The 26,974-nt window shown below is 34.3% G+C and overlaps 1 protein-coding gene across 10 annotated transcripts in view; it reads left to right on the forward strand.

The window, feature by feature from the left end:
- Nucleotides 1-26,974, forward strand: part of LOC105489997 (N-acetylated alpha-linked acidic dipeptidase like 2) — a 1,462,458-nt gene that overhangs the window by 528,274 nt on the left and 907,210 nt on the right. For 8 of the 10 annotated variants that reach the window (XM_071091264.1, XM_071091263.1, XM_071091268.1 and 5 more), the window contains one exon: nucleotides 18,549-18,586. The exons of the other annotated variants lie outside the window; for them this stretch is intronic. In XM_071091264.1, coding sequence (XP_070947365.1) covers nucleotides 18,549-18,586 — 38 coding nt within the window. The remainder of the gene's footprint in view (nucleotides 1-18,548; nucleotides 18,587-26,974) is intronic. 10 annotated transcript variants of the gene reach the window in all.

Consider the following 26,974-nt stretch of genomic DNA (forward strand, 5'->3'; position numbering starts at 1 on the left):
TTTCAGTCATTTTTAAAGAAATGAGTCCTAGTACACCTTATATTCCTGGTACATTTCCCTTGTTCCTGAGTTTCTTTTTTAAGCTGGTAATACCTCAGACATTGCTGAAGTCACGTGCCAACATCTGACAAATGCCCTTTACTATGTAGCCTCAAGCATGTAAGCGGCAACAACCACAGCCTTTAGAGCGATTTTGGATTTAAGTTGTTAAAATGTGTTTTTAACTTAGTACTTTCTGAAAAATCTATTCTCCTGCAGACAGGCTTACAGCTGTCTTCCATTAGGGCTGGAAATTGACTTTTTAACCACTGACACTTGACAGGATGTTTATTTTCCTGTTATAACAATTGCCAATTGTCCACCAATTTCTCTTCTCACAAAAATAAATAAGGTCAGCTGTGATTAACTATACTCTCTGTAGCCTCTCTCTGACAATTTCTTTATACCCATATTTGATATTGGTAGTTCTCTCATTTTCCATAAAAGAAAAAAGAAATGAAGACAATCAGTGCAGAATGCTGTTACTGGGGGTGGGGCAGCAGCAAGATATAAGTGTTTGCATGCTATTCTCAACCTGACTACTAAAGCCATCACCTAAGGAAGATGGAATGTCAACATGGATCCACATTAAATTTTTTTTTTTTGAAAAAGTTCTGCAACTTCAAGATAAAGTGTAACCTTGCAGTTACTAAGGTAACTGTTTTTTTTGCCCCTCCTTAGGAATAGCAGAACAAATTAGGTGAAGAAAACTTTTGTAAATTGTCAATACATGGATGCCCTAAGGCTGCAATAGCTAAATGTTTCATTGGAATCCTAGGTAACCAAAATGTGGTCACCTAAAAGGTGTTTCTGTTATCAATCTGATCTGTTTCTTGAGCAATTTAACATACATGGATAAAGTCAAATTTACCCCTCCTTTTCTAGCTTTTGCAGCCTTTTTCCCCTTATTAATTTATGCAACTTAATGGCTTTCAATGTTCCTAGGAATGAAGCACAGGATGGAAAACTTCTAGATAGAGTAAAATAAGACAAGGTTAATTGTTGGCAATGGTCTGTTTCATGATCAACACAAATTTAGAATTGTGTATTGTTATTTTCCTGTTGCTATAATTCCCTAGGGCTTCCCTGTATTGTGGCATCATTAATCTCTCATCATTTTGTTGGCAGGTTTATTTATGAAAAATTTGGAATTAGATACTAATGATTTGAACATGATAAAGCAGTCACTGTGTTTGCTTTCAAAGTACCCTAATGTATTTTTACATTAAAAGACATCGATAATACCTGTTTTTCATGGTTTCTAAAATACACACATTTCCACATTTTAATATCCCTGATTCCAAGTAACGGTACCTCACAATTGCCATTGGGCATATTTTCACATTTTAAAGTATCCTGCAATACATATTATAATTAATGGAATAATAGACTGGGTGAAATATAGTATTATGACTTATTGGTATGAAAAAAGTTTTGGTAGAACTTTCCCTATAAATTATTTTCAACTTGTCTTACCAACCAGTAAGACAAGTTGAAGGGTTTACGTAAATTGCTAAATCGTTATTTAATGAAACCATGTCTCAGCTGTCATGGCAGTGCTGTCACCCGCAAGTATTCCAGTGACTTATTTAGGTGTCACAGGATCATCCCTCACTATTTTCCTTTGCAAACAGGGCTTCAAGACAAATGGTTCACTCTGATTACACTGTGAAGGGAAAACCGTGTTTACTATTAATTTGTCTTTTGTTGCTGCTCCCTCAGTCTTGTGCTTGAGTATCTGATTAATGAGTAGCATGCATTCACAAGATACCTGGACTACTATAGAGGCTCTAGGTTGTGGCGGTGGTTTTTGCGGGCAGTTGCCTCCACCTCAGGCTATTCATTAGCTGTGTCACCAGGCAAATCAGTTTACTTTTCTCAAACTTGCAATCTCCTCTGGACAAAAAGGGATAAATAATTACTTTACTGATGTGGTTATTGCTGAAAAATTAAACCAAATGAAATACTATATTGCACAGTAATGGGCACTCAATATTTTATCATTTCTGTTCTTTCTCTATATCTGCCAATCAAATTAATTTTTTTCTACCAAATTAATGAAAAATAGTTTTATGTATTGAAAGTTTTAAATTATCATTACTATTCTTAATATGTCCATAATACCATAATAGGTCCTTAATAACATAAAAATAGAATTAGAAAAATAGAATTAGAAAATGTTAATCTTATCTAATGGGGTGGTTTGAAGAACTGAAGGAGTTGATTCATGAATCCCAGACTAAGAAAAACAAAATTCTAGAATTAGTTTTAAATATAGTTTTATAGTCTCTATAAGCATGAGATTATATATTCATTTCCAGGGTACACCTTTTTGGATACACACACACACACACACACACACACACGCACTTTTCTTTTTCTTTTCTTTTTCTTTTTAAATTAGAGATGGAGTCTCATTCTGTCACCCAGGCTAGAGTGTGGTGGTATGATCTTCGCTCACTGAAAGCTCCACTTCCAGAGTTTAAGCGATTCTCCTGCCTCAGCCTCCTGAGTAGTTGGGATTACAGGTGCCCACCACCACACCTGTCTAATTTTTGTATTTTTAGTAGAGACAGGGTTTCACCATGTTGGCCAGGCTAGTCTCAAACTTTTGACCTCAGGTGATCCACCGGCCTCTGCGACCCAAAGTGCTAGAATTACAGGTGTGAGCCACCAACCCTGGCCAGGCTTTATATTTTAATACAATTAAAAACCACATTAGATAATGAATATTTAGTATCATATGGGGTGCAGAGGGTATGGATTTGGGAAGGTGATAGATCTGAATCTGTAAATTTGAATTTCTCTAATTTTAGACTTTCAGTAAGTTACTTATTTGAGCCCCATTTTCCTACAAGTAAAGTTAGACTAATGCTTCTGTCATGGTAAGAATAAAAGGCAATAATGCGTATAAAATATCAAAAAGTATAATCTATGGGTTAGAACAGGTAGTAAATAAATGTACATTTTCTCGATAATCATAGACATTTCTTTAGAAAGGAAAATTTTCAAATATAGATATAATTCAATTATAATGAACCTCAAAATACATTTTAATGCAATTTTATTAAAGATTAATTTATTAGAAGATCAATATCTGCAGTCAGAAGGAGTTTGGAGACAAAACAAATTTGATGACCAGAGTCTTTGCCGCTGAGTGTCATGGGTTTCAAACTCAACAAGGGAGGAAAAGTAAAATATCAGATACATCTAATGCAATCTTATAATTATCTTTTCATTTTTTGATTTTTTTTTTTTTTTGAGATGGAGTCTCGCTCTATTGCCCAGGCTGGAGGGCAGCCGCTGGATCTCAGCTCACTGCAAGCTCCACCTCCCAGATTTACGCCATTCTCCTGCCTCAGCCTCCAGAGTAGCTGGGACTACAGGCGCCCGCCACCTCACCCGGCTACTTTTTGTATTTTTTAGTAGAGACGGGGTTTTACCGGGTTAGCCAGGATGGTCTCGATCTCCTGACCTCGTGATCCGCCCGTCTCGGCCTCCCAACGTGCTGGGATTACAGGCTTGAGCCACTGTGCCCGGCCCATTTTTGGATGTTTTTTAGTGTATGAGTTTTGATGAAAAGGCTAGGATTTCACAGATTTTTATTTTACTTGATGGACTTAAATTTTAAAAATTATACTATAGTTTAATTCTACAAACTCTGTATTCTGGACAAGTTCTAAGAGTTCTAGAGAATAATACAATGTTGAAAACTAGTATCTAATTGCCTACTAATTATTACAACAGGAAGATTTGTAAACACAAATGGTTTCATTGTAAAGCTTAGAAAACATTTTTCATGGTCAATTGGATAGATTATTTCATATAAGCATCGATGGGGAGGTATATTTTGAGGGATGGTGGCAGAAGAGGTGTCATATTGTCTTCTGTGTTATCACAGTGATAAAGCTCATTTTGATAATGTTTGAGATTACGCATGTCAAATCATCATGGCTTTGTAATTAGGCTTTTTAATTAGACATACTGAAGTTGCTGTCTCCTCCCTGTCAATGAACAGAGTTTGACAATGGAACTTTGGATATCTTTCTAGACCCAGCTTTCCCAACTTTATGGTAAGGACAACTTCATAGAACTATTATGAGTGTTAGAGACAGGTTTTGAGCCCATGCTGCCTGGTTCTATGACTCATTCTAGTGATGGATATGTTAGATGTTCAAGGTGTATTTTGTTTTAAAAATGTTATATTTGGATTTATTTATTATATTTATTAGATAAATTGAGAGGAAAACAAAATAAGTCAATTATTTACATTGTTTACAAATTGAATTATATCATATAATACTTTAATAATTTTAGGAAAAAAAGTGTAAGCTAATTTTGACCCAATCAATCTTACAACCTTGTGGTTAAATTTTATATTAAATACTATTCATTATATTTCATTTGAAAAAGAGCAGCAAAACTCTTCTGGACATTGGGTTAGGTAAATAATTCATGACTAAGACTCCAAAATCAAATGCAACAAAAACAAAAATAGATAAATGGGACCTAATCAAACCAAAAAGCTTCTGCAAAGCAAAAGAAATAATTAGCAGAGTAAACAGGCAACCCACATATTGGGAGGAAATATTCCTGAACTATGCATCTGATAAAGGACTAGTATCCAGAATCTAAAAGGGACTCAAACAAATCAGCAAGAAAGTAATCCCATGAAAAATATGGGCAAAGGGCATGAATAGACCTTTCTTAAAAGAAGATATACAAACAACCAACAAACATTAAAAATGCACAACATTGCTAATCATGGAAATACAAATTAAAACCACAGTGAGATACCACCTTACTCTTTCAAGGATGGCCATAATTAAAAAGTCAAAAAAAAAAAAAAAAAAAAAAAAACCAGAGATATAGACCAATGGAACAGAACAGAGTCCTCAGAAATAATACCACACATCTACAGCCATCTGATATTTGACAAACTGGACAAAAACAAGAAATGGGGAAAGGATTCCCTATTTAATAAATGGTGCTGGGAAAATTGGCTAGCCATAAGTAGAAAGCTGAAACTGGATCCTTTCCTTACCCCTTATATGAAAATTAATTCAAGATAGATTAGAGACTTAAATGTTAGACCTAAAGCCATAAAAACCCTAGAAGAAAACCTAGTAAATACCATTCAGGATATAGGCATGGGCAAGGACTTCATGTCTAAAACACCAAAAGCAACGGCAACAAAAGCCAAAATTGACAAATGGGATCTAATTAAACTAAAGAGCTTCTGCACAGCAAAAGAAACTACCATCAGAGTGAACAGGCATCCTACAGAATGGGATAAAATTTTTGCAATCTACTCATCTGACAAAGGGCTAATATCGAGAACCTACAAAGAACTCAAACAAATTTACAAGAAAAAAACTACCCCATCAAAAAGTGGGCAAAGGATATGAACAGACACTTCTCAAAAGAAGACATTCATACAGCCAACAGACACATGAAAAAATGCTCATCATCACTGGCCATCAGAGAAATGCAAATCAAAACCACAACAAGATACCATCTCACACCGGTTAGAATGGCAATCATTAAAATGTCAGGAAACAACAGGTGCTGGAGAGGATGTGGAGAAATAGGAACACTTTTACACTGTTGGTGGGATTGTAAACTAGTTCAACCATTGTGGAAAAGAGTATGGCGATTCCTCAAGGATCTAGAACTAGAAATACCATTTGACCCAGCCATCCCGTTACTGGTTATATACCCAAAGGATTATAAATCATGCTGCTATAAAGACACATGCACATGTATGTTTATTGCGGCACTATTCACAATAGCAAAGACTTGGAATCAACCCAAATGTCCATCAATGACAGACTGGATTAAGAAAATGTGGCACATATACACCATGGAATACTATGCAGCCGTAAAAAAGGATGAGTTTGTGTCCTTTGTAGGGATATGGATGAAGCTGGAAACCATCATTCTCAGCAAACTATTGCAAGAACAGAAAACCAAACACCGCATGTTCTCACTCATAGGTGGGAATTGAACAATGAGATCACTTGGACTCGGAAAGGGGAACATCTCACACTGGGGCCTATTATGGGGAGGGGAGAGTGGGGAGGGATTGCATTGGGAGTTATACCTGATGTAAATGACGAGTTGATGGGTGCTGACGAGTTGATGGGTGCAGCACACCAACATGGCACAAGTATACATATGTAACAAACCTGCACATTGTGCACATGTACCCTAGAACTTAAAGTATAAAAAAAAAAAAAAAAAAAAAAAAAAAAAAAAAAAAGAGTGGATGTTGGTGTGGATGTGGTGAAAAGGGAACACATTAACACTGTGGTGGGAATGTAAATTAGTACAACCACTGTGGGAAACAGTATGGAAATTCCTTAAGAAGAACTAAAAGTAGAACTACCGTTCAGTTCAACATTGTCACTACTGGGTATCTACCCAAAGGAAAAGAAGTCACTATATGAAAAAGACACATGCGCACACATTTATAGCAGTGCAATTCACAATTGCAAAGATATGAAACCAACTTAAAATGCTCATTTTCCAATGAGTAGATATAGAAAATGTAGCATATATACACCATGGAATACTACTCAACCATTAAACAAAATGAATAATGTCTTTTTCAGCAACTTGGGTGGAGCTGGAGGCCATTATTCTAAGTGAAGTAACCCAGGAATGGAAAACCAAATATTGTATGTCTTCACACATAAGTGGGAACTAAGCTATGAGGACACAGAGGCATAAGAGAGACATAATGGACTTTGGGGACTTGTGGGGGAGACTGGGAAAAGGGTGAGGGATAAAAGACTACACAGTATGTATAGTGTACACTGCTCAAGTGATGGCTGCACTAAAATCTCCGAAATCACCATTAAAAAACTTATCCATGTAACTGGAAACTAACTGTACCCCGAAAACTATTGAAATACAAAATTAAATTACTTAAAAAAGAGTTTGAAAATGCAAAATTTTTTTTAGAGTGATTAATACATAGCATCTGGTGTCATTATCTCTACTATATTTCATGCATAATGTTTTTAGCACTATTTCTGCCTGTTCATCATCCCTGGTACACCTGGTGGTAAAGTGTTTCAAATTCTCATTTGAAACTTTATTAGTTACATGCTGAGAGCTCTTTTAAAATTAAGAATTTGATTTAACTTTGTTTCAGCAATTCCAATTTTTAAAGTGTAAATTAATAACAGTCTATAATAGGATCAAAGAAGGTTGAATTTTTCCATAGTCAATTGAAAACACGTTACTACAATGATCCTTCTTTTCCAGTTCTTAACTGATCATGACTTTGTTCAGTAACCTGTTGATGAAACAATTCAAAGACAGCACGCTTGCATTGTGATTACTGTGCTTAAAATACATTATACATTTTATGGCAAAAATGTACATTCAAAATGCTTGGTCATGACTTTGATTGAATGACATTGAACAAAGACCTGAAACTGAGTATAAATGTAGTGTAACTTTAGCTTTGATATGGTTTATGATGTTCCATAATTGTAGTAACATGTGATCCAGAAAATCCCTCTGGATTTCAATTCAGAATCTGCTGAATACTATTATTTATTTGAATACCTGTAGCACAAAAGAACCTTGGTTAGAGACACATTATTATCTTGCCCATTTCAAGTTGTTTATTAATTACTTCAAGTTGTTTATTACTTGGAAAGTCTTTTCTAGGTCAAATGAGATGAATTATTTGAAACCTTTATGGTTTGGGTTAAAATTGAACTTTAGTCTCACTTTCATTTGTTTTAGATCTATTTGTTACTTTTTGTTTTGTTTTGTTTTGTTTTGTTTTGTTTTTGAGCCATCAATTTGAGGGAATTAAAAAGAGAGAAAATCATTAACTTCAACCTGGCCCCACAGATATTTGTGCATAACAGACTGTTGAAATAAAGATCATTTTCATCACAATTTTCTAATTTTCATCATAATTTTCTAAGCTCGACTGATAATTTACTTTGTGTATTTTAAAACTGAAAATAATATTAAAGATTTTCAAAAATGTTTGTAGAAATGTATTATAGTATATAATTCATATTAAATATTTATAATGAAAATAAAATGTTCTCTTTAAAAATATAAGACATGTTTAGAAACTTCCACTGCAATACTTAATAATTTTTACTATGTAGCATATTTGATTCCATATTAGAAAAGTAGTATATGATTAGGATGCTTTTGGGCTGATTATGAAAACATACCTGTACTTATTCAGAATATTCACTTGTAATTGCATGTACTAATTTTATAAGTTGAGTTTAGGGAGGGTATTTAGTATGCCTGCAGAAAGAAAATAACACATTAGATTTTGGAAAACAGTACTGCATACTATAAAAAGATATATATTTTGGAGTCAGTGTATCAGTGGGATATTAACCCCTCTGCTTACTCTTCTTGTGAACTTGAGGACTCTAACTTTTCTGTAAAAAATGGAAAAAGAAATTAATCCCTATATTAGCTATTGTATGAGAAACTACCTCAAATCTGACTGACTTAAAATGGTAAGGATTTATTACTGCTCACTAGCTTACAGCTCAGTTGGCTCACTTGTGAATCTGTACTCAATTTTGTGGATCATCTAGGTGATTGTGCTGATCAAGGATCTGGTGTTTGATTGGCTGAGGTTTACTTTAAGATGGCCTCAGCTGGGACAACTGAGCTCTCTTCCACTGAACAGGTTACCTCAGGGTTGCTCCCATGGCCAAGAAGGGGGGTCCATAAGAGTGAAAGGAAGCACAAAAGACATTTTAGAACTAGCACACTAATGATTCTATTTGTGTCCTTCTGGTCACAGAAGTCACAAAACCAGTCCAGATGCAAGGAGTATGAAATACACTCTACCACTTGATGAGAATAACCATGAATTGCATTGCAAAGTGTTTGAATCAAAGAAAGAATAAAGAATTGTGGCCACTTTTATAATACACCACAGACTCTATCTAGCAATTTAATATTACAGGCATAATGAGAGATAATGTGGGTTCAGATCGAGACCACTAGAATAAAGCAAATATTACAATAAAGCAAGTCATGAAATTTTTGGCTTCTCAGTGCATATAGGAGTTATGCTTACAATCTACTACAGTTTATTAGGTGTCCAATACCATAATGTCAAAAATGTACATATTTGAATTTAAAAATATTTTATTGCTAAAATGTCCTAGCAGTATTACTCCATGTCAGCAGTAAGGTGGTTTTGCTTTGCTATCATTCATATATTCGATGGAGTGGCACTTTTAATTTCCTCTATGAACTTTGTCTTTGCATTCCCATCTTAGCTAACAGGTGCAAGAGGCCTGGCTTTTGGCTTACCTTTACTTTCAACCTTTTACTTACTGTCTTCACTAAGTTTAATCATCTCTAGTTTTTGATTTAAAGTAAGACATATACTACGCTTCTTTTTACTTGAACATGTAGAAGCCACTATAGGGTAATTAATTGTCCTAATTTCAGTATAGTTGTGTGTCTTTGAAGAGAGAGGCCTGAGGAGAGGGAGGGAAACAGAAGAGCGGCTGGTTGGTGGAGCTCTTAGAACACAGTCAGCATTTGTATATTAAATTTGCCATCTTATATGGTCGTGGTCCATGGTGCCCCAAATAATTACAATAGGAACATCAAAGAACACTGATTACAGATCACCATACTAGCAGTATTACAACTTCAGCAGGTTGCAATATTTTTGCAGATGGAGGTTCTGGCCTTGGTGTTGATGGCTTCTGACTCATCATGGTGGTAATTGCTGAAGGTTGGGGTGCTTGTGGCAATTTCTTAAAATAATAAATTTTGCCACATTGATTGATTTCCTTTTACAAAAGATTTCTCTGTAAAATGCAATGATATTGAATAGCATTTTACCCACAGTAGAACTTTTTTCATAATTGGAATTAATCTTCTGAAATCTTGCCACTACTTTATAAGTTAAGTTTATGTAATATTCTAACCCTTTTGTTGTCATTTCAGCAATGTTCACTCACCAGGAGCACATGCCGTCTCAAAAAACCACTTTCTTTGCTCATCCATAAATAATAACGTGTCATTCATTCAAGTATATTCATAAGATTTGAGCAATTCAGTCATCTCTTCAGTCCCCATTTCTAATTCTAGTTTTCTTGCTGCTTCCACCACATCTGAAATTATCTCGTCCACTGAAGTCTTCAACCTCTCAAAGTCATCCATGAGGGCTGGAATCAACTTCTTTCAAACTCCAATTGATATTGATATTTTAGCCTCCTCTCATAAGTCATGAATATTATTAATGGCATCTAGAATGATAAATTATTTCCAGAAGGTTTTCAATTTACTTTGCCCAGATCTATCAGAGGAATCACTTTCTGGCAGCTATAGCTTTATGAAATGTGTTCCTTAAATAATAAAACTTGGAAGTCAAAATTACTCCTTGATCCATGTGCTGCAAGACTTATGTGTTAGCAGCCATAGAAACAATATTAATCTCCTTATATACCTCCATCCCACCTCTTGGGGTGACCAGATGCATTGTCAATGAGCAGTGATACTTTGAAATAAATATTTTTTTTTTCTGAGCAATAGGTCTCGACAGTGGGCTTTAAATACTCAGTAGGCCATGCTATAAACATGTATGCCATCATTCAGGCCTTGATGTTCCATTTATAGAGCACAGGTAGAGTCAATTTAGCATAATTCATAAAGGCCCTAGAATTTTTTGAATAGCAAATGAGCTTAAGCTTCAACTTAAAGTGACAAGCTGTGTTAGCTTCTAACAGAAGAGTCAGACTGTTTCTTGCAGCCTTGAAGCCAGGCATTGACTTCTCCTCTCTAGCTGTGAAAGTCCCAGATGTCATCTTCTTCCAGCATAAGACTGTTTTGTCTCCACTGACAATCTGTTGTTTAGAGTGGCCACCTTCCTCAATTATTGTAGGTAGATATTCTGGATAACTTGCTGCAGCTTCTACATCAGCATTTGCTGCTTCATCTTGTACTTTTATGTTATAGAGATGGCTTCTTTTGTTAAATCTCATGAGCTCACCTCTACTAGCTTCCAACTTTTCTTCTTTATCTTCCTTACCTATCTCAGCCTTCATGGAACTGAAGAGAGTTGAGACCTTGCTCTTAATTAGGATTTGGACTAAGGGAAAGTTGTGGCTGCTTTATTCTTCCATTCATACCACTAAAACTTTCGCCATGTCAGCAATAAGGTGGTTTTGCTTCGCTATCATTCATATATTCGATGGAGTGGCACTTTGGCTTTGCATTCCCATCTTAGCTAACAGGTGCAAGAGGCCTGGTTTTTGGTTTACCTTGACTTTCAACATGCTTTCCTTACTAAGTTTAATCATCTCTAGTTTTTGGTTTAAAGTAAGACATATACTACTCTTCTTTTTACTTGAACATGTAGAAGCCACTATAGGGTAAAGTAAGACATATACTACTCTTCTTTTTACTTGAACATGTAGAAGCCACTATAGGGTAATTAATTTCAGTATGGTTGTGTATCTTTGAAGAGGGAGGCCTGAGGAGAGGGAGGGAAACAGAAGAGCAGCTGTTTGGTAGAGCTCTTAGAACACAGTCAGCATTTGTATATTGTTTGCCATCTTATATGGTCATGGTCCATGGTGCTCCAAATAATTACAATAGGAACATCAAAGAACACTGATTACAGATCACCATAACAGATATAATAATAATCAAGGAACTACAAATATTGTGAGAATTACCAAAATATGAGACAGAGTCATAAAATGCGCATATGCTGTTGGAAAAAATGGCACTGATGGAATTGCTTGATGCGAGGTTTCTACAAAACTTCAATTTCTAAAAAATACAATATATTATGCCAAATGCAAAAAGTGAAGTTCAATAAAATGAAGTATGCTTGTATATCTAGATGATATTTTGCTGAAAATATTTGCTCAATAAAGTTAATTTAACAGAAATTTACAACTAAACCGCTTATATTTTTTATTTTACATGGCATTTATATGATTATTTAATCTTTTGCAAATTCTTCTTCTAAAACTGCTTAAAGTAACCCAGACTTAAATATAAAAATATTCAATATGGCAAAAATTATAAGATTAATGTAGAATATTACTTTTAGAAAATATCTTCTCAGAATTTTAAAGGTGAAAAATCCATTTGGCAGGAAAATACTTTTAGCCAGAATGTTTGCACATGGATTGAAGCTCTTGGTTGCGCCATTTATTTATTAGTATCTGTTCTTTTGTTTTGTTTGTCATGGAAAAACATATGTATGAGACAAAATATAAGATTTTACTTTATTAATAATATAAACTATTTTGGCTTATGCCTGTAATCCCAGCAGTTTGGAGGCCGAGGCAGGAGGATTGCTTGAGGCCAAGTGTTTGAGACCAGCTTGGCCAAAAGAATGAAACCCTGTCTCTACAAAAAAGAAAATAAAATATTAGTCAGGCATGATGGTGTACACCTGTAGTCCTACCTTCTTGGGAGTCTGAGGTGAGAAGATTACTTGAATACAGAAGTTCAAGGCTGTATTGAGCTATGATCATGCCACTACTTTCTAGCTTGGGTGACAGCAAGACCTTATCTTAAAAAAAAAAAAAAAAAGATAAATTATGGTTATTTTAAACTTTTTATTTCAAAGTAATTTTAGACTTGCTGAAAAGTTGCAAAAATAAGACACAAGTTTCATATATCGCTCAGTCTGCTTCCTGTAATATTAACAACATAAATAGCCACAGGGCAATCTTCAAGACCTGGAAATTAACTGTAGTACAGCACTATTAACTAAACCACAGCTCTTGTTTGAATTTCATCAGTTTTTCTCCTAATGCTGTTTTTCTGTTCCAGGATCCTATCCAAAAGCCCACATTGCCTATAGATTCTATTTCTCTTTCATCTCTCCAGTTTGTAAAACTTGCTCAGTCTTTCCTTGTCTGTAATGAATTTGACACTTTTGAAGAGTACAGATGAGTAATTTTGTAGAAAACCCCTCAATTTGGGTTTGTTGAATTTTTCTCACTATTGAAATGAAATGGTGTATTTTTCTACAACAACACTACTAAAATGATACTTTGTGGTCAGTCCATTATATCGATATGATATCAAGATGTATTAGTATTTCTTATTGCTAGTGTTATTATCAAGACTTATCAGTATGTCTTTTTGCTGGTGGTATTAGCCTGATCACTGGTGAAGCAGATGTCTTCAAGGATTCTCCATTATAAAGTTGTTATCTTTCCCTTGTTCGTTAGTAAATATCTCTGGGAAGATACTTTGAGATTATGCAAACCTGAAGTTGTAGTTTGTAAACATCATTCTACAGTAAAAGGAACAAGGCAAGGACTCCTTGGAAAAGTGGATGATTCCAGAAGGGACAGGGTAAATACAAGATAAGCCTGAAATGTCTTGTGGTAATATAATTTAAGGAAGTATCAGAAAAAGATGGGGGCTTATGGAAAAAGACACAGAAGCCAATAGCCAATTTTTCATGTTAAGCTCATGAAATTATAAAGCGTAGTTAGCAGCTCCTGAGGGTTGAAGTTGAAATAACTAGAACAACAAAATAAATGATCATTTCAGATTTTAACCCATAGAATTAAATACATATCCATGAGTATGTAGTGAAATAAATAAGAAATCAATAATGTTATTTAATCAATAACTAAATATTATTCAAGATGGAGAAGGGACAGATATTCTTACACAGTAGAATTCCAGTTATAAAAGTAGAAGAAAAGAGAGAAATAGAAAAATTACTGTTAGGCAAACAACATAGTAATGAATTTTATCCACTGATGGATAAAATTAATGAGCAAAAGTTTGAGGGGAAGCAGGATTTGCCTAGTATCTTTGATTTTTTAGAACAAGTAAAATAATTTTCTAAAACATTTCACTGTTTTATTCATCATGTAGTTTTCTTACCACACAGCTAGATGCCACCATTTTTCAATATCCTATTCTCAAGTAAAGATAGAACATTATTTAAAGTGGTGTTTTTGTTTTTTTTTTTTTTTTTTTCCTTTATTATAGTCTGGATAGGTATAGAGGAATAGAAAAAAAATCAGATTCCCTGGTACTTTTGACAGTATCTTTTGTGGTTTTGTTAGCATGGCACTGTAGAGGTAGAATACAAAACCTCAGTTTGTGATTATTTTTGGGTAGTTCATCAGTTCAAAAAAACCATGTCTTGTCCCCTGGCAGAGTCATTATTAAAAGAACACATCCTGTAATGGCATTTATAAATCTCAGCAGCTGTTCATGAAATTGAGGCATAGGACTAGGTTTATAAAAGAAGGAGAAAAACACATAATAGTATCTTACTTGTTCAGGAATGTTATATGCTCTGTTACATGCTTTTCATAGTGAGCACAGAGGTAGAAATAGTCTAAAAATTAAAGACAGATTACTATAGCCACAATCTTATTTTTATGTATTTTTCTTTATGTGTATTTATAAGGAAAAGTGAATGTAAATGCAAATAAAGAGAAAACAATCAGGAAATATAAAATTTAAAAGCTGAATGACAAAATGTAAGGAACTGATTGATGCTAGAAGTCATTCAGTTCACTATGTACATTTAACAATGTGAAAACTATAGCACAGACGTTAGAGATATTGCAAAATTTTGATGTCACCCTTATGTGACATTTGTTATTTATTTATTTATGGAGACAGAGTTTTGCTCTTCTCACCCAGGCTGGAGTGCAATGCGATCTCGGCTCACTGCAACCTCTGCCTCTGGAGTTCAAGTGATTCTTCTGCCTCAGCCTCCCAAGTAGCTGGGATTACAGGCACCCACCACTACGCCCAGCTAATTTTTTGTATCTTTAGTAGAGATGGGATTTCACCATGTTGGCCAGGCTGGTCTCTAACTCCTGACCTCGTGATTCACCCCCCTCAGCCTCCCAAAGTGCTTGGATTACAGGTGTGAGCCACAGCGCCTGGCCCTTATGTGATATTTGTAACAATGTAATAATAATTAAAGAAATTTGACTTCTTTAGAAGTGATATATACAACTTTATTTTCAGAATCAGTTATTCACAACAGAAATTGCCCAGCAAACTGATGATAATTATCTCACAGCCAATTTTAATATTTAGCTCATCACATTATAAAGCCTAGTTACAGTATTCATAACTTACTATAAAATTGTAATTATAATAAAAAGGAGTTAGGAATAGGTAGTTGTAGGAAGACTGTATATTTCATTGGCGAATGCAATAGTTTGGAATAATGCTTAAATCCAAATATCATTGTCTTTGGATGGTCTTTTATTCATGTTTGACTCATTGATTACTTCACATGTACAGTGGAAGATGAAACTCATAGAGTCACTTGCCCATATAGAACTTATAATTAAACTCTTTGTGGCCAGGTGGAAAGGAAGAAAACTAATAAGAAATAGATAATTAAGTATTTAATTTTAATTTTATAAGCTGTTATATGGGAGATATGTATCTCTTAGGAGATGACATTTAAGCTGAAATTGACTGAAAAAATAAAGGAGCCAGTGATGAGAAGCCAGTCACAGCATTCCAAGGAGGGGCACAGTTTATGCCAAAGCACTAAGGCTGGAAAGAGGGCAGTGTATAGGAATACATGGAACAGAGGAGAGCGGGGCTCTGTGTTTGCGGTAGGCTACATTAAGGAGTTTAGATTTTATTCTAAGTATAATGGGAAGTTACTGAAGGATTTCAGTGAGGAAAGTGAAATGTCTGATTTTTTAAAAGAATGATTCTCACTGCTGTATCTGAGGAAATAATGATGAATGACACAGCCAGTAAAAGTGCTCTGATGTTTTCTTCGTCTTTTTCCTCATTCTACCTTCCTTATTCCCCTCCTCTAAAAATGGTAGAATTATGCTTATAGAATTGTGATGAAAGAATTGTATGGCCTTAGAATCATCTTTTAGAGCATTATATATATATTAATGTATGCAAGTATATATATGTACATATGCAATACTATAATTATATGCTGATACATTTTATTCTGAAAATGTCTTCCATTTTTGGTGTCTTTTTGAGAAAATAATTTTGTGCACATAGACTAATGGTCCCTTTCAAAAATTGCATCAGTTTATACCATTGGACTATGTATAGGAGTGGAATTACTGTCCTTGATCTTATTTATTTTCTTGCTTTACAAAATATTTTTATATATGAAAATGAGCAGTCCAATCAAAGTTGGACTCTTCTCCCGGTTTGCTTCCTCATTCTGTAACTTTAGCCAACTTAATTAATATTTTGATAAGATTTCTTAGCCTTTCCTGTAAAATAGTACCTACCTCATAAGATTTTTGTAAAGAATAAATGATATAATATATGTAAGGAAGTAAGGATTACCTCTAGCATATAGTATGTACTCAATAATAATGAAATATTTTATCTCCTCTGCTCTATCTTTACTCCAATCAAGCCACCTTATTTTCTCTCTTAGTGTACTTTGTGTAGACCATATACTTCTAAGAAAAGTATGTGTATAGTATCCAGCAAGGACATAATTGAGGGAAGGCTCATTTAAATTTAGAAAGTAAAACGAAACTAACATTATCTGTAGTGCTCAATTTAAAAATCATTAGAATTTGGAAGTTCATCGGAAAGATCAGTCTGGGAAGTTTTTAAAACCATAGGAAGAATAGATTTAGTGGGTTTATTTTTTGTGTATTATTCCCTGTGACTTTTTAAAAAATATATTTTTATTTCTATAATATACAATTAGTTTAGCTTTACTTATGCTACATGTATGGACTTTAAGTAACTTAGAGTTATTTTGAGGAATTCTTTCCAGTGAAGGCAGGGGTTGTTATTGTCATTTTTAGTGTTTATATTACTTGGATATTCATCAAAACTCATTGTTGTGTATCTTAAAGATAGCCTTAAACAAAACCCTTTAACCCAGGTGGAAAAATCAAAATATAGTATGAATGAATAGCTTTGGAAAAGTATAAAGTTATATTATATACCAAAAATAACAATTATTAATAAAATCTCTAAATAAGATGAACATTTAAAATGCCATTTGCATATATCCCATATTATGATTGAATTAAGTAGAACCACTTTTTACCTAACTGAATACCAGACATACTATCCGGTTCTTGATGAGAGGTAGTTCTTTCCTCACACTTTGAAGAGGACATAGGTTTTACACTAATGAAATATATTTCTTCCACTAAACAAGTATTTGGGGGCTGAATCAATCAAAATACCTTTGTTGACTCTGAAGCCATGCCTGTGTACTACCTAAAACCATGTAACGACCAAACCAGTAATATCAGTTCAGGGAATAATATCAATTTGGTGAAATTATATATTCATGTAAAATAACACAAAGTACAATAAATAATAGGGGTTAAGATCATGAGTTGTGGAGCTGGGTACCTGGTTTCGATTTCAATTTCTGCTTTCTCGGGAGCTATGTGACCCAGAGGAAGTTGCGTAACTGCTCTGCCTCACTTTTTCAAACATAAGTGGGAATGATACTAAAAGTACCTGTATCATAGAATTATTATAAAGATTAAAGGAGTTTAATTATGTAAAACGCTTCAAATAGTTATTAGTACTGTGGTAATGGTCCTTTAGTGTTTCCTGTTATTAAACATATTCATTTGGTTTAGTCAAGCAGAAAATATAAAGAATGAACGGCTTATTCTCAGAATTCAGAAGGAAGAAACAAGTTATAAGACATCCCTATGGCAGTACTAGAACGTTAACTACCTCTTCAAGGGTAGATAAGATCCAAGTTTGCTGGATTATAAGAACAAAGATGTGGACGTGGAAATTTAGAAAGTGTCTGGGATGACGTGAGATTGTTGTTTAAAAGGTCGTTGCAAGCATTTGATGGAAAAAGAGGTATGAAAACCAGGTTGATTAGATCCTATGTTGTGAGGAATTGAGACCTAAACAAATTGGGAGCTTCTGAGATCACATAACTTCTATTGCATGATGGCTTGTTATCTGTTTTCACCTTGAAATTTATAATTCATGAGTTTTAGACATCTTTTCTCATGTGGAAGTGGTTGAGTAGATTCAAATAACTTCAACAATTTTTATGTGTTTTTAATATATGAAATCAATCCAGTGATGGCAGAATTTTGTGTTGAGAAGAGTTTTTCTTGTGGTAGTATTTTTAAAATGTTCACCAATGTCAAGTTTCAAGATTTATTGGACACTCTAAAGACATGAAATTATTGTCGTAATGTTGACCCCCGATGGAGGCATGTGGTGCAGCTTGCAGCGTTTCTTTCACCATAACTGCAGAGTATAACATTTCATTGCTTTCTCCCCAGGAGTTGCTGCATTACCAGTTAGGATATATGTAACAGCATATCATTAACCAGGCACCATCAGATCATCAAAACAAAGAAACTGCTCAAGCTGAATTATATGTTCTCACTCTGATAATAAGCATAGTGACATTATATAAAATCAAGACAGCAACAACAGCAAAGAAAGCCTGGACTAATTTTCCATACTTCCAAATACTAGCTTGTTAACTTTGTTTCTTCATCTGTTTTAATTTCTCTATATCTTTACAGGTATAGGAACCATTGGCTCCATAAAGATATGTTCACAGGTAAATGCAACAGAAATTAGATCTCCTGCAATTTAATGATATTAAAATGAAGAATCATTGGGCATATCAGTTCAATATTGATGGGTGAATTGCTGGGCTTTCCTTAGCTTCCCTCTTATTAATAAGCCCTGCTGGACACTGGAGTGTCTTAGATGCTCCATTGTAATTGTCTATAAGCAAAAAAATACCATATAGAGTTCTTCATTTATGGTGAACTTTGTATAAACCTTAACACTGCCTAAAATTTCCAAGATTTAGTTTTATGACTATGATTTATAGTAATATAGTCAAGATTACCTTTAGTGTAATATGTTATTTAGAAAGCATCGCTTAAAAATTTGTAATAGAGTCCGTGTGCAGTGGCTCATGCCTGTAATCCCAGCACTTTGGTAGGCCAAGGCGGACGGGTCACCTGAGGTTGGAAGTTCAAGGCCAGCCTGACCAACATGGAGAAACCCCATCTCTACTAAAAATACAAAATTAGCTGGGTGTGGTGGTGCATGCCTGTAATCCCAGCTACTTGGGAGGCTGAGGCAGGAGAGTCACTTGAACCTGGGAGGTGGAGGTTGCAGTGAGCTGAGATTACACCATTGCACTCCAGCCTGGGCAACAAGAGTGAAACTCCATCTCAAAAGAAAAAAAAAAAAATTGTAATAGAAAAGACTATCTGCCTGTTGACTCTGCTGAACCTTGCTGCCATTTTACCCTTCTAATTGAGGGTGTTTCTCCTGAATAATAAAGTAACTGCTCCTTGAAGAGGGAATTTCTTGGAACTTTTGCATCTTAATGTCAGCCTTTTCCTACCATAGTGTAGACACATTTTCCCATTCAGATTCTTGACTATTGAGATGTTTTTCTTCTACTTCAAGCTACTCTGTGTTTTATGAGCTGGGTCTTCCAGTTTATTCTGGGAATCTTTATATGACCTTGGGAACATTCAATTATTAAACCATATCAGTTTTTTAAAGGATGAATTATGTTGCCTCATTATAGGTTCTGACACTTAGTTAATTTTTGTGGGTTTTAGACCAACTATGTTGTTCTTTTTCAAAGTTTCATCACAAACAGTTTCTTTCTTCAGGTAAAATCATCCGTATAATTAAGATTTAGCAGTAAATAAATAACCAATAAAATAGTTCGGTTAAAATTCTAAGCTTATTGTGTTACCAACTAAGTAACCATTTTGCTGTATGAGCTAGAATAACTGATGTTATTCAAAGATATTTTCTTCACTCTAGGATATCTTTCATTTTTAAAGGAAAATGAACTCCCAGATTCTATAAATATGTTTGTTCTCAGTTATAAAGAAAACTAAATTGAGAGATATGGTCCTATTGTGAACTATAGTGAACAACATTGGGCTTTGGAACTAGACATTACTGGGTACTAGCTTTTAAACGGTTTTATAACCTTGGCCATATGCTTAACCTCATTACACTTCTATGGTTTGTGACTTTAGGCAAGTTTCTTAACTATTCTGAATCTCAGTTTCCTAATTCTAAAAATTATGATAAATGTACATATTAAGGATGAAATAGGAATTCAGACATTATCTTTAAATAATATCTGTAAATGGCTTGCTGTGTCCAACACACAAGCTTGGAACAATCAAGGATTCATCCACCCCATTTATTCAACAGTTATTTATTTGGTTCTTCTACTACTACTGCTGACAACAACAATAACCTCTCTCCTATTTCTAGCACCTAAAGTAGGATTTCTCATACTTTACTGTCCAACAAACTTTCTTGGGAATTTGTTTTTAAAAAATATGTATAGATTTCTTCACCAAGAGACTCAGATTGATTACATGTGAAATGAGCAAAGAAGTATCCATTTTTAACTATTATCCCAGATGACTTTGTACTGGTAACCCTCAGATCTCACTTTTGGGAAATTCAATCTAAAGTAAATGACCATTTAAAAGCTGTTTTCAGTTTCTGATTGAATTACAATAACAACGCAGCTTTAGATATTATTTTTGTTTCATGACACATTAAGTTTAGTCATTCAAAAATATTTATAAAATATCAACCATGTGCCCGAGCGCAGTGGGTCATGTCTGTAATCTCAGCACTCTGGGAGGCAGAGGCAGGAGGATAGCTTTAGCCAGGGAGTTCGAGATCAGCCTGGGCAACATACTGAGACCTCCTCCCTATAAAAACAAAACAACAAAAAATAAATAAAACAAAACTATGTAACAGGCATTGTGTTAGGCACTAGAAAATAGTGCTCAAACAAACAAACAAAAAAACACGATTCTTGTCTCAAAGAATGTACAATGTTGGGGAAGGACAACTAAAAAGTAATAAAAAATGAAGTTTGAAGGATATTATGATTGAGGAATTATAGGATATTTTTAATGATTTGAAGTTTTTAATTGCCATCCTTTTGGGTGGAGCACTGAGAGGGTTTGTGAAAAAGCTTTCCCACATGAAGTCATAGAATCTATGCATTTTGTAAAACTACTAATATATTTTTTAAAATGAGTACAGCAAATGAACTGTCCTCCCTAGCATAAGATTAAGGTCCCACTTTCCCATTTCTAGGATATTAGCTTATGCAACTTCAGACATTTCAAAAGTTGAAAAGACCCACAAATTCAAAGAACATTCTGTAAAGTTAATTGGATATGATTGTTCATATAGATGTTGGAAAATCAACTGAAAAAAAAAAGTTCACTTTCATGTGTAATGTTCTTACTCAGCAAGTGCTCTTCCAATGTGTGACTGTAAAACAATATTAGTGAGGAACTATCTTGCATTTTCCTGGGTGTTCTTCACAGATGTTAAGAGCCATTGGAAGACACATGAAATTTTCTACAGTTCGTAATTTAAAAATCCTGGTTCATGTATCTTTAACAAAAGCTGTAACCAATTAAAAAGAAAAAAAACAAAACAGACCTTAGAGATATACTGGCTACTTACATTATTTATAGAATAATTTGATATGTCTTTTGCCTTATCAGTCTCATATTTCAAAATTTGCAATTGAATTGGTAGTGGTGGAAGTGATGGAGGGGCAATAGCATTGGAAAGAATTTAACTTTTGTGGTTTATACACATACAGACTCACACACACTAAGCTTGTGACTTAAAAAGTTTTGAGTAAAGAGTAAATATAAGATTTACAATTGTAAACCTTTAGTATGTTATGTTCTTTTAAGTTTCTCTAACGAATGCCTTGTATAATAAATGTCTTCTGAGCTAGAGATTAGCTAATAGTAAATAATATTGCAATAAAAGTTAGGAGATGACATTCTATTTGCCTCTCGTGTTTTATAATAATTTCTTCTAACATATATTTTTTGCTAGACTATAAGATTAATAGGGATACAGAAAGTGTGATAAGTCTAGCAAACTTTAAAAAATAAAGATAGAATATTTTGGATAATTGCCATATTATTGCTGCTATGCATTTGCTATATTTCTTTTCCCATAATGATGTCAGGACAATGATTATTCATTTTGCAAAAATGATATATGGAGAAGCTGATGTTGCATAACACAATGTTATTGTAATTAATGAATTATGTTGTGGGGAAAACAGTGCTCTGGTGGTTGAAAAGGGAATTAATAACTTAATAACTGAAATTTCTATTAAACCTAAGGGTACACTGTTCACAATTTTAGAATATTTGGTAGGGAACTGGGAGAGACAAGACATTGTTTTATATATATGCTTTCCATTTCCAAGGAGACCGTAATTAGAAACTGACTTTAGTTTTAAAATAGGTATTTTCTATATTTCAGGGGAATTTAAAGTATTACTTACTTTGTACTCTACATGTACCTTGAAGAAATATTATTTCTTATATAATAATATTAATCTGTTTAGATGTATTCCAAGATGCCTACTCCTAGACATGGAATATTTTGTTATAAAATGTCCATGACTTGTTTTCTGTACGTAATATAGTTAAGTTTGAAGTAGATAAAAAGAATCTGAGAATCAAGTAGCCATAATAAAAGCTACTTACATATTATATTACTGAAGGTCACTTGATAAAATTAAACCCAGAAGTTCTATAGTGAAGGCCTATCTCAAAATGGAAGATAAGCCATTGTTAGGATTGTTCTGATAATACTTTAGTCTGGTCCCACAAGATCATAGCACAAAAAATCTAGTAGTTTTTTGCTTCCCTTGTTGTTTGTAATTCACCTAAATGTGTTTTCCAAAGTCTGACTCTCTAGAGCAAGTGTAAGCAAACTGACAGCACTGACAGGCCATGTCAGTACTGATGCCTGTTTTTGTAAATAAATTTTATTGGAATACAGTCACATTTATTTATTGTCTTTGGAACTGGAGAGAAAGAGAGTTTGCAGAGGGACATAAGGAAACTTGCGAGGGTAATGGAAAGATTTGTTGTCTTGATTATGGGGACGATTTCATGGGAGCACACATAAGCCAAAATGGATCAAATTGTTCATTTTAAATATGTGCAGTATAGTGTCCTTCACCTATAACTCCAAAAGTTGAAATTTTTAAAAAACCAGAGAAATAAGATTCAGATTTATTTATTTATTTATTTATTTATTTATTTATTTATTTTTGAGATGGAGTCTCCCTCTGTCGCCCAGGCTGGAGTGCAGTGGCACGAGCTCGGCTCACTGCAAGCTCCGCCTCCCGGGTTCACGCCATTCTCCTGCCTCAGCCTCCCAAGTAGCTGGGACTACAGGCGCCGCCACCACGCCCGGCTTATTTTTTTGTATTTTTAGTAGAGATGGGGTTTCAACGTGTTAGCCAGATGGTCTCGATCTCCTGACCTCATGATCTGCCCGCCTCGGCCTCCCAAAGAAGATTCCGATTTTTAAAATAAAGTGTACAAACTACCTGCCCAAACATTTTATCATTAAGTCTAACAGTGATAAAATGATCCTGTCAAATTGCCCTAAGAATTTTAACACTTTTAATGTCTGTACCAATCTCACCAGGGATTAGTAACGAAACTTTCACTGGTAATTAGCATCCCACAAAACACTAATTGAGTAGCAGGGCTCTAGGAAATACAGAAGAAAGCTAAGTTATGGTCCCTATTCCTCTTAGATACTTACAATTAGGATAACAATGAAACAATAACATAACAGGGTAAGACAGATAAAGTGTGGTTCCGAAGTTAGTGATTTAGGGCTTTTCAGTAGACAGTAGAATGAAAACCAGAAAGGTCTTTGGAAGCTATCAGGCTAGGATTCAATCTCAATTTCTTTCATTTCCGTACTCTTAGACTGTAGAAAAGTTATGAAACTGCTTAGAACCAATTTTCTTATAGAAGGAAATGACAAAAATAATATTCTCTTCATGGAGCTATTTGTATCTTTCAGAAACATGCATGTACTAGGCATTCAATAAATATTTGTTAGCTGAAATAAACAGCCTAAAAAATTGCATTTCCAGGGTTGCTAAGCAACTTGTCAGAAGATAGTAGTTAGTGACTGTTGCTGATCTCATCTGATTTATGATTTCTGTCTGAAGGCTGGATTTAAAACATTTGCTTATGTGAGTCATGTACTTTAACAAAGCTAACCTAGTATTATAGGCGGTATTTGTAAAATTCAAAACTAGTTTCTTTTTATATGAGTATTGTAATTTTCAGGTTATATGTGTGCCATAGACAAATATTTATTTTATATAGATATACCCTACTCTTTGCAAAATAGAAAAATGTTTCTAGAAAGTGTGTGTGTGTGTGTGTATGTGTGTGTGTGTGTATATATATATTTCTTTAGCACTTAATTGCCACATTAAGTTCACTGAGTATTTGTTAAAGGTAATCTTTATGGTAATATATTGTGAAAAATGTAAACATATCCCCTAGTTTTTTGTTTGTTTTTTTTGCTTTGCATTTTTATTTTAGGTTGCAGGGTACATGTGAAGGTTTGTTACATAGGTAAACCCCCATCACAGGGCTTTGTTGTACTGATTATTTCATCACCCAGGTATTAAACCCAGTTTGCAATAGTTACCTTTTCTGCTCCTCTCCCTCCTCCTACCCTCCACTCTCAACTAGGCCCCAGTGTCTGTTGGTTTCTTCTTCATATTCATGAGTTCTCATCATTTAGCTCCCATGTATAAGTGAGAGCATGTGTTACTTGATTTTCTTTTTCTGCATTATTTTGCTAAAGATAACAGCCTCCAGCTCTATCCATGTTTCTGCAAAAGACATGATCTCCTTACTTTTATGGCTGCATAGTATTCCATGGTATAAATGTACCACATTTTCTTTATTCAATTTGTCATTTATAGGCATTTAAGCAGATTCCACGTCTTTACTATTGTGAATAGTGCTGCAATGAACATACGTGTGCATGTGTCTTTATGATAGAATGATTTATATTCCTCTGGGTATACACCCAATAATGAGATTGCTGGGTCAATTGGTAGTTCTGCTTTTAGCTCTTTGAGGAATCACCATACTGTTTTCCACAATGGTTAAACTAATTTACACTCCTTCCAACAGTGTATAAGTGTTCTGTTTTCTCCAAAAACTTGCCAGCTTATTTGTTGTCTTTGTAATAATAGCCATTCCGACTGTTTAGAGATGGTGTCTCTTTGTGGTTTTGACTTTCATTTCTCTAATGACCGGTGAGATTGGACATTTTTTTTCACATGCTTGTTGACCACATATATGTCTTCTTTTACAAAGTATCTGTTCATATCCTTTGTCCACTTTTTAATGAGGTGTTTTTTTTCTCTTGTAAATTTCTTTAAGTTCCTTATAGAAGCTGGATATTAGACCTTTGTCAGGTGCAGAGTGAGCAGATATTTTCTCGCATTCTGTAGGTTGTCTGTGTACTCTTTTGCTGTGCAGAAGCTCTTAAGTTTAATTAGATCCTACTTGTTAAGTTTTGCTTTTGTTGTCATTGCTTTTGGTGTCTTTGTCATTAAATTTATGTCCATTCCTATGTCCAAGATGGTATTGCCTAGGTTGTCTTCCAGGACATTCCTATGTCCAAGATGGTATTGCCTAGGTTGTCTTCCTAGGTTTATAGTTTGGGATTTTACATTTAAGTCTTAAATCCATCTTGAGTTGATTTTTATTTATGATGTAAGGAAGATGTCCAGATTCATCTTCTGCATATGGCTAGCCAGTTATTCCAGCACTATTTATTGAATAAGGAGTCTTTTTTCCATGGCTCGGTTTTATCAGCTTTGCCAAAGATCAGATGGTCACAGGTGTGTGGCCTTATTTCTTGACTCCCTATTTCATTCCATTGGTCTATGTGCCTGTTTTTATACCAGTACCATGCTGCTTTGGTTACTGTAGTCCTGTAGTATAGTTTGAAATAGGGTAATATGCCTTCAGCTTTTTCTTTTTACATAAGATTACCTTGGCATTTTGACTATGTTTTGGTTCCATATGAATTTTAAAATAGCTTTTTTTTTTCTAGTTCTGTGAAAAATGTCATTGGTAGTTTGATAGAAATAGCATTGAATCTGTAAATTGCTTTGGGCCATATAGCCATTTTAATAATAGTCATTCTTCCTATACATGAGCATGGGATTTATTTTTATTTGTTTTTCTTCTCTAATTTCTTTGAGCAACGTTTTATAATTCTCATTGTACAGATCTTTTACTTCCCTGGTTAGCTGTATTTCTAGATATTTTACTCTCTTTGTGACAATTGTGAATGAGATTAACTTTCTGATTTGACTCTTGGTTTGGCTGTTGCAGTGTATAGCAATGCTAGTGATTTTTGTACATTGATTTTGTATCCTAAAACTTAGCTGAAGTTGTTTATCAGATGAATAAACTTTTGACCCAAGACTATGGGGGTTTCTGGATGTAGAATCATATAATCTGTAAACAGAGATAGCTTAACTTCTTCTCTTCCTATTTGGGTGTTCTTTATTTTTTACTCTTGCCTAATTGCTCAGGTTAGGACTCCCAATACTGTGTTGAATAGGAGTGGTGAGAGAGGACATACTGTCTTGTACCATTTTCAAGAAGAATGGGGAATGCTTCCAGCTTTTGCCCATTTAATATAATATTGGCCGTGCATTTGTGTAGATGGCTCCTATTACTTTGAGGCATGTTCCTTCAATATAGTTTATTGAGAGTTTATAATATGAAAGAGTGTTGAGTTTTGTCAAAAGCCTTTTATGCATCCATTGAGATAATCATGTGTTTTTTGTCTTTAGTTCTGTTTATGTGATGAATCACATTTATTGATGTACATGTGTTGAACCAACCTTGCATCCCAGGGATGAAGCCCATTTAATTGTGGTGGATTAGCTTTTTATTTATTTATTTATTTATTTATTTATTTATTTATTTATTATTATTATTATACTTTAAGTTCTAGGGTACATGTGCATAACATGCAGGTTTGTTACATATGTATACTTGTGTCATGTTGGTGTGCTGCACCCATCAACTCGTCAGCACCC

This window comes from Macaca nemestrina, chromosome 2 (genome assembly GCF_043159975.1).
Source record: "Macaca nemestrina isolate mMacNem1 chromosome 2, mMacNem.hap1, whole genome shotgun sequence".
Classification (NCBI taxonomy): Eukaryota; Metazoa; Chordata; class Mammalia; order Primates; family Cercopithecidae; genus Macaca; species Macaca nemestrina.